This window comes from Otolemur garnettii, unplaced genomic scaffold (genome assembly GCF_000181295.1).
Source record: "Otolemur garnettii isolate 467f Iridium unplaced genomic scaffold, OtoGar3 scaffold00092, whole genome shotgun sequence".
NCBI classification, from domain to species: Eukaryota; Metazoa; Chordata; class Mammalia; order Primates; family Galagidae; genus Otolemur; species Otolemur garnettii.
Window position 1 is genome coordinate 4,090,447 of NW_003852487.1, and position 9,243 is coordinate 4,099,689.

The following is a 9,243-nucleotide window of genomic DNA, read 5'->3' on the forward strand; positions in this document are numbered from 1 at the left end:
GCGATGCAGTGTACTCATGCGATGTACCCGTTGGGCGGAAATACTCAAGCGATGCAGTGTACTCATGCGATGTACCCGTTGGCGGAAATACTCATGCGATGCAGTGTACTCATGCGATGTACCCGTTGGCGGAAATACTCATGCGATGCAGTGTACTCATGCGATGTACCTGTTGGGCGGGAATTTACCCAACCCCTTCTCCTCCCTTACTTGAATTTGAGCTTTTTTAAGCTAAGGGGTTCTTGCTCTTGCCCAGGCTGGAGTGCAGTGGTGTGATCATAGCTCACTGTGGCCCTGAACTCCTGGGCTTGAGCTGTCTTCCCACCTTAGCCTCCCAAGTAGCTGGGGCTATAGGCATACGCTACTGTGCCTGCCTAATTTTTCTGTTTTTATAGAGTTGAGGATCTTAATCTGTCCAGGGTGGTCTCAAATTCCTGCCCTTAAGTGATCCTCTTGCCTTAGCCTCCCAAAGTGCTGGGATTACAGGCATGCCAGGGAAAGGGGGTGTTTAAAACACAGAATCGAAAGAAAATGGGAAGAGGGCTCATCCGTACCTGGCCTCTCTGGAGCAGCCTGGCAGGTGCCTCTGGCATCTGCCCCACAGGATGCACCACGGGTCCACAGTGCTCAGCACCCAGCTAAGGTTTCTACTTTGCCAAATATTTTCAGAACAATTCCCTGCTGTGTGCCTCACACTTGAGTCCCCCCATGCTCCACATCTGTGCCGACTGTGATTCAGATGGGAAGTGCTTGCTTTGCAATTTAGCTCATTCAGAAGTCCTGTCTCCCCAAGCACTGCCTTGCTGACAATTTTTCCCATTGTGTGTGGAACTGAGCGTCCCCTCCCCCTGCCTGCTATGTTCTGGGATCACCCTGGGAGCTTATTTGAAATCCAGAGACTCCTGAAAGGCCTTAAGTAGCTATTCAGGAATGAGGAAATGACAGTGGGCTAATTGCACGTGCAGCTCTATTTTAGGACATCTCAGGGTAGGGGGTGGTCATACCAGGCCTCATCACACTGCCCTTTGCCTTTCCTGTGCAGTGCCCGGGGGCTGGAACAGGCCAGACAGCAGCTCCAGGAGGATGTCCGCCAGGTCCGTGGTCAACTGCTAGAGGAGAGGAAGAGGCGTGAGACGCATGAGGCACTGGCTCGAAGACTCCAGAAACGAGTCCTGCTGCTCACAAAGGTACAAATTTGTGGAAGGACAGCTAGGCCACCTTGCCCATGAGAATCCTTACCCTTTCCTCATGTACCTGCCTTCCTCCAGATGTCTGCCAAACTGTGTGCACTTTCCAGCCACAGAAAGTGGTGCTTATGCACAAGCTCAGTCAGCAGGTCTTTCTCCCCTAGGAGGAAAGAGTCTTGGCAGTTTGGTCAGGGGTGCGCTTTTCTCCTGGATTGCCAGGGGAGTTCTCCCAGCCCTAGTATTCCCCGTGGCACTCACAGGGCCCTGTGTGAGCCCCACATTTACCAGCATTTCTGCATTCATTCCTGGCCTGGTGTCATACCTGGGAGGAGGTTTTTGTATGATTGCTGACCCTCTTCAGGGGGCCTGGGTCTCTCTCAGTCGTTTAGTCTTTCTAGACCTGGTGGGCAAGGTAGCCTTTCTCCTCTGTGCCACCCAGTGAGTGCACATTAAACTACAGTAGGTTTTTGGCCCAAAGTTTGGGGTTACTTGTTCCAGGTGTGTTGAGCAGAATCTGTTCTGATTTCTAGCCTGTGATGGGGCGACTCTAATGAGGATTTTCTCTAATTGTCCTAGGGCTGAAGGGGCTCTGATGTCTGGCCTGATAAGCAGAGCCCTCTGGAGCGTGGATGGCTTTTGTGAGTGTTACTTAAAATGTTGCCTTGCCTGCTGAAATTTAAGAAGACAAGGCAGGAAAAAGCCAAATCTGTCCCCAAATGCTCTCTAGGCCAGGATGGGGTATCTGCTGTCCAGCTAATTCTGAGTGGGCTGAGGGGGCTGTGTTGACCACCCTTCTGCCCAGGGAGCACGGTACTCTGGGAAACACTAGGGGTGTGCCAGACAGATGTTTACCTATTCTTGATTGTGTTTGATAAAAACCTAGGCACCTTGCCACAGGGACCTCCTATTTAAGGAGCTTTCAGTAAACAAGTCATATTTCAGCTACTAAAAGCTGTTGTTTTATGGATGGCTTCTCCAGCATATTCTGTGGCAGCACCATGCTGTGTCTTAGAAGAAAACCTCATGTTTGTCTTGGCACCATGTGGGGCTTCCTGGGAAATGGTTTGGGACCAGCCTCTCTGTACAGCCCCATATGTTGACTTTAAAGTCCTGGCTTTGCAGGTGGACCCCAGAGGGGAGAAATTTAAAAAATGTCTCACATGGCAGCACTGTTAAAGTTTTTTGCTGCCTCTGGCAAAGAAGGGAGGTCCATTGTGCTGCTTACTTGGTTACTGTTAATTCCTATGTGTGCCTGCCAGTGTGAGCTTCCAGGCAAGGTGCATGAGATGCAGGCAACACAGCTCTCATGTGACTCACAGGCTGTAGCAGTGCCCACTTGCCAGCCTTAATGGAAGCAATCACAGGGATAGCATGAAGGGAGGAGATGCTATATAAACAAAGACCTGAGGATTTATTGTTCGTAAAAGTATGGAGAATTTGGCCTTTTTTTGTATAGAACCACGACTAGGGGAGTGGAGGAACGTCATCATACAGGTGCTGCTGGTGTCAGCACCCAGACCTTTGGAGCTAGAAAGAGGCATGGTGTGGGTGCATAGGTCTGCTTGTGGGTACAGCGTGTGCCCTAAGCCTAGGAAGACTTTGATGGCCAGCAGAGGTGGTTGGGCCTTGCTATCAGATTGGGGAGTAAGGCTGCACTGGGGGGAATGGGGCAGGACCCCTTAAATTGACCTCTCGGTATGCAGTGGGGTTGTGCTTTGGTCCAAGGACTTGAGACCCTCAGAGCTTCCCAGGTGGTAGAGAGTGTAGGACCGGTGGCTGGGAGACTGGCCTTTCTCTGGGATCTCAGAAATGCCACCTAATCCCTCTGTATCTCAGCTTTCTCATCTGAACAAATGGCTCAGGTGATCTGGGATGCCTTCAGACACGTTTGTGGAATTTCCTGCTGCAGTGGCTTAGCACACTCCCCTTACTGGTTCTTTTTTGGACTTTTCTCATGAGGTGTTGTACAAAACTCAGAAAAGACATGTTCTGTTTCCCCTCCTAAAGGGAATCTCTGGGGAACCCTGTTCCATGGAAACAGAACTTTCCTTGTTCTAGACCTGGTCGTGCCTGCCAGCCTATGAGGAGTGGCTCTTGAAGTTTTCCTCATGAACCCATAAGCTCAGTTGTGAGAAGGGGCAGATTTTAGCAGGTCATCCTAGTCCTCTCAGCTGCTGTTAACAAAATACCATAGCCCGGGTGGCTTATAAATAGTTCACCTTTATTAAATTGCAGTTCTGGAGGCTGGAAGTCCAAGGTCAAGGTACTGGCAGATTTGGTGTCTGGGGAGCCCACTTCCTGCTTATAGCTGGTGTCATCTCACTGTGCCCTCATATGGCATAAGAGCATCAGTCCCACAGGTCAGGGCTCTGCTTCCAAGACCCAGTCATCTCTCAGAGTCCCCTCCTAAGGTCATCACCTCTGGGGTTATGGTCTCAACACAGGAATTTTGCAAGAACACAAGTATTTAGAACATAGTGCAAGTCTGACATGTGAGTCTAGTATGAGGCTGATGAAGCCAGTTTAGAAATTCTGTGAGTGGAGGTGAGTTTCATTCTGTCTCTCCCAAGTCTCATTCCTAAATGATGAGCTCCCATAGGCCAGAATGGTCCTGGGCAGGGCTTAGAGCACTTCATGTGCCATTTGTCTCAGAAACCCCACGCCAGCTTCTGCTGCCTCCACTTTCCAGCTGGTAACTCTCAGTGTCACATATGTGGAATATGCAAGGAGCTTAGTGTGGCACTGGGCACACACTTGAGTGCTCCAAGCTGCACATACAGGTGTGTGTGTCCACCTGTTTACCTGGGCTGCACTGTGCTTAAGTTCCCTCCCCTCCCCTAACAGCCACGATCCCAGCCAAGTGGCCAGGGTCAGCCCCACCAGTGGTCAGCTGTGGCTATCAGGGCTCTCCATTGTATAGTCCCTCTCCCCCAACCCAATTTTTGACCTCCAGCTGGAGTCATCTCCTTTCTCTAGAAATTGTGATGCGAGTGCAGAGGGTTCCCACATACCCTGTACTTAGCATCCCTGTTTCATAATTTATATCGTGTGGTTTGCCTTACGCAGTCAGTGAACATGATTATGAACTGAAACTCATACTTTCATCAGATTCACTAATGTCCTTTTCCTGTTCCAGGATCTTATCCAAGATACCATCACATTTAGTCATCGTGTCTCTTTAGGCTTCTCTTGTCTGTGGCAGTTTTTCTCAGACTTTTTTTTGGTGACCTTGACGGTTTTGAGGCAGACTGCTCGTGTGTTTTGTGCAACATTCCTCTTTTGGGGTTTAGCTGATGGTTTTTGTCATGGAGCTAGGGGTGGAGTTCTCCTCACACCTCACCTTGTCTTTGCCTAGGGGGGACAAGCTTCTTGTAGAGCTGGGCTGTTGGGTGGATTCTTGGCAGGAGGCTCTGAGTTCTTTTTGAGTCAGGAAAGCCCGTCCCTGGGGCAGGTTGGGATATAGTAGAGGAGCACAGTCATTCCCCAGGCTTTGGGGCCACTGACTTTGTCTTGATGCCATGACATCATCATAGACTGCCACAGGAACATTGTGTACACTATCCCTCACAGTTCTGTGGGCTGGAGTCCAGGGGCAAGACTGGTCCCATGCTGTGAGGTTCAGTAGGACCATGATGGCTCAGCTGCAGGACTGTCATCCAGGGGCACTGTCCAGATCCTGTGGCTGTAGCTGGCTGCTGCCTCACCCACAGAGGAGCCACACCCTCCTCATGCTTTCCATCTGTCCCTGCCACCCAGCAAGAGAGCTCCAGACCTTCACACTGCAAGGTCTATTCTGCTTTTCCTCCTTCCCCATCTCTGTGGAGCTCATGTGATCAGACTGGCCCAAGGAGAATTCTGGATAACCTCCCTATTTTAAGGTGCTTCATCTGAATTACATCTACAGACCCCTTTGCCCATAAGGTAGACGCCGAAAGGGCCAGGTTTCACTGCTGGGGATGGCATCTGCCCCAAGGCTGGACAGGCAGCACAGGTGGCTGGGAGAGGCAGGGCCAGGGCCACACAGGGAACCACCCTGCCTGGCCTCATCAAGGGTCTAGGGTTGAGGGTCAGCCTGTGGGGGATCTCTTTGTTTTTTAAGAGAAGTCAGCAGTTTGAATATTCAAATGGAGTTTTTCTCATCTCTTAGTCACAGTGTGCATCAGTGTTCCTGTGGCCTGAGCTGGGCTTGTGGCTGGTCAATGTGTGACCTCCCCCTATTATGTTCTACCAAAAGACACTGATTCTGTTATTCAGGTCCTGTCTTAGTGTGAGAATTCCCAGGTATAAGGAGGACAAGCCAGACCCTAGCCTGCTTGCTCTGGGTGAGTCGCACCTCCTCTTGCAAGTACCCCAGGGAGGCTGTGTTGGACCTGGGGGATTTTCTGGTTACTGGTCTCTCCTTGTCCTTGCTGGGATGTCCCCACTCCCATCTGGAGAGGGTGCAGTATGTGAACTGGGCCAGGACCAGGAGAGGGTAGAGCTCCAGCTTCTGTGTCCCATCTATCTGTGTGCTTGACATTTGAGTGTACAGTGCTTGGAATATGCAATTTTATTTTGAGACCCTTATTAAGTGGCTCCAGTCTAAGGATTTAATTGTTACTGATAGCTAAGAGTATAATTACCTTGGTAAAATATCATGACTATTTTAAGCAATTGAAAATTGGCTTCTAAAACTGGGTGAACACAAACCATTTTCCTATTTGAAATGAGCTGTTTCTAGCATGCCCCTAATATCCCATAATGTGATTGCAGAATCTTGTTTATAAATGTAAGGCTACATTTTAGCAGGAATTTTTTTAATGAAATAAAAGTTCCCCCCTTTCCGCACCCTGCCCCCCCCCCCCATTTTGGAGCAGATTATTCTTCAGAAGACATAGGTCATTGGAGACCAGGTTTGTTGGTTGTATAGCTTGTGGTGCTTGGTGTAGAGTGGTGCCTCACACAGTGGCCCAGAGCACATAGCTGTGTTGTCATGGTGACATCCTGGCCTGTGAAACCCTCAAGTGGGGAAATATGTATATTTCAGAGTTTAGAAGGTCTTGATTTTAAGCTCTGGGCTGTTGTCTTGCATCTGCAGTAGCTGGGGGTTATGTGAGCACAAGAATGTTGCCTTCTCTGGAGATGGGGGTGATAATAATTAACATTCTCCTTTTCCATGGTTTTCTCACTTTCTAGGATCTGCTCACTTCCATAAACTATCCGTTGTGAATTAGAAAACCCTTCACAAACATTCACGATGGTTCTACAGTTTCCTGAGCATGGCTTGGGGACACACACAGTAACTACTGCTGGGGCTGGAGCGTGAGCTGTAGATGGGCCTTAGTGAAATGGCCAGGGCCTTGGAGCTGAGGGGAGCAGTGGGAAACCATGAGGAATTGAGGGGAGCCAAGGGGAGTTGTGGGGCGCTGGGTGGCCGTGTGCACCTAGCATAGTTCAGACACTATTGATCTGGGAACAGCTGACCTGCAGATGAAGAGATGTAGGCTGGCTTGCAGAAGGACTTGTAGCTGCTGCTGTTTAAGATAGGGAGAGGAGGCAGGAAGTACAGGGAAAGGGATACCTGGGAAAAGTTCCAGGCCTGCTTGTCCCTCTCTTGGTTTGCTCCTGATCGGAAGTTTTGTGGTGCTGAGTGCTGAGCCTGCCCAGCTGCAAGGGAGCCAAACCTGAAGAGCAGCCTCCTTAAACTCTACATGTAGAGCCTTCCCTTCCCACAGAATGTGGGGCAGAGGAGGATGGTTTTACTAGCTTAGGAGTCTCAGGGCATTCTTCATCGACTCTTTCAGAACCTCCCTTCCCAGGATGCTGCCTTCAAGTCCTCCTTTCCTTCTCTGGCTAAGAAGTTCTGGTTGGATTTTGGTGTTTATATTGTTTGTTTTGAATCAATGTTTGCTCTTTATATCCCTTGTATTCACTTGGCGGCTTTTAAAAATGCCTATAATTATTTAGAAACTGCATACAGACAGGGCTTTCCTACGGCTGATTCCTCTTGCAGTGGTCTGTCCACCTATGTAGTGTACCCAGCTTCTTTGGGTTCAGTGTCTCTGCTGGGCCAGCTGTAGGGAGTTCCCAGCTCCAGGGCGAGGAACAAGATATGTCTGTGTTCACTGCTAAACCTGCCTATGCTTTACCTGGCAGGGATTTAGATATGGCCCCACATTGCTGAAAGTTTTTTTGAATGAGTGATTTTTATCTTTCCTCTGAGATAATACAGTGGAGTCCCATCTTATGCATGTTTGTGGTTCTGTAAGTTATGTAATTAAAGGCAAAATGCAGTAATAGTATCAAGTTATATAATTTATTTTGTATTTATACAATGTAGGCAACTTAAATTTTGGAGACCACCCTAATAAGGTTCAACTTCACCTTTGCTTTTCTCAGCAGTAGATGAGGTCACTGTTTTCCCCAGGGAAGAGCCACTTCAAGTAGTTGGATTGAGTTTATTTTCAAGCCCTGGGGACCCTAATGCTATCTCTTTAAGTACTAGAATCTTATATAGTCTGGAGCAGAAGCACTGGGGCCAAATGGGACCAGGTGGGGCCAGGGCTGCCAGAGCCTGGGTGACTCTGATAGCTGTCAGCCCAAACGTTGGGTTGCCACAGAGCAGGTGCTCTTTGGGAAATTCACTTGCCCTTCCTGCATCCTTTCTATTTTGACACATGTTCTCTTAGAAAACACTGTTATGTGCAAAGATAGTCTAAAATACATACATACGGTTTAAAGAATAAAACTCCCATATCTCTGTTCCCCAGCATAAGAAATAGAAAATGACTTCTACCAAGAAGCTTCCTGATTTCAGAAACAGCCACTCTCCTAAACATGGTGCAGTCAGTCCCTAGTTTTTCTTTTTAGCTTTATCACATAGTGATTCTATGGCTTCTTTTTGTTTTTAACATTATCCTTTTGACATTCATCCATGCTAATGTGTTCTGTTCTTTAAGCTGCTTTTGTAATCTTATGTGGAATGAATAAATCATGGTTTGGTTATCCCTTCTTTAGGTGGATGTTTGGGTTTCCTGGTTTTGCTGTCTGAGGCAGTGCTGTGGGATATTGTGGAACATGGTTCTGAGTATGTGTCCATAGTCTACCGTCTAACCTTACTCCTAATCTCTGTGCTGAGGCTCCATGTGCCTAGATGACAGTCAGAGGCAGATTGGTGAGCAGGGAGCCTGCAGTCCCTGGCTAGGGTCCCCTGCACCTATCTCCAGTCCTAGCCTCAGCTCCAGGCTAAGCCCCTCCCTGGCTTTTAGCATCACCTGTGTCTAAAGCAGCGGTTCTCAACCTGTGAGTCGCGCCCCACATAAACTGTACTAAAGGGTCATGGTGTTAGGACGGTTGAGAACCACTGGTCTAAAGGTCTCAGGGATAAAATTACACAGCCTGTGCTCTTCTGTACCTAGATTCAGTTATATAACATTCTTGAGAGATTCATGCTGTTGTTGTGTATAGCTAAAATTTCTTATTTTTTAAAATTACATTTATGTTTTCATTTATTGTATAAATGCATTGCTTTTTTCACACACAATTGTACGTAGCATTTGGATAATTTCCAGTTTGGGAGTACTATGAGTAGCATTACTGTGAATGTTTTGTGTGTGTCTGGCACACTCAGGTAAGGCACATGCTCAGTTTCGGGGCACTGCCTGCCACTAGTTTCCAGAGTTAACTATGCCAGCTTATGCTCCTGCCAGGAGTATAAGAGGGTCCCTGTCCTCTGGGTGCCTCCTGCCTCTAGTTCTCCGCAGCTATGTGGGCTATCCTGTGTTGCAGTGCAGTTCTGATTTTGCTCATGTTTCGTGATATCAAGCCCGTGTTCTGTGCCTGTTAGTCATTGGATCTCTTCCTGTGTGGCGTGCCTGCTTGAGCCTTGTATCCCTATCTCCCTTTTGGGTTTAACTGGTTGTTTGACTCTTTTTTATTAGGCTAAAGGAGTTCTTTATTCTGGATATGAGAAACTTTTGTTGAAGATATGTATTCAGGCATCTTCTCTTAGTCTGTGGCTTGCCTTTTCTCTCTTTTGATTGTATCTATTGTTGAATAGAAGATTTTTTTTTTTTTT

The 9,243-nt window shown here is 48.1% G+C and overlaps 1 protein-coding gene across 6 annotated transcripts in view; it reads left to right on the forward strand.

Annotated features, from left to right (window-relative positions):
- The window catches only part of MAD1L1 (mitotic arrest deficient 1 like 1), a 473,404-nt gene that overhangs the window by 170,508 nt on the left and 293,653 nt on the right, over positions 1 to 9,243 (forward strand). For all 6 annotated transcript variants that reach the window (XM_003795495.3, XM_012808713.2, XM_023516517.1 and 3 more), the window contains one exon: positions 1,043 to 1,187. In XM_003795495.3, the coding sequence (XP_003795543.1) occupies positions 1,043 to 1,187 (145 nt within the window). The remainder of the gene's footprint in view (positions 1 to 1,042; positions 1,188 to 9,243) is intronic.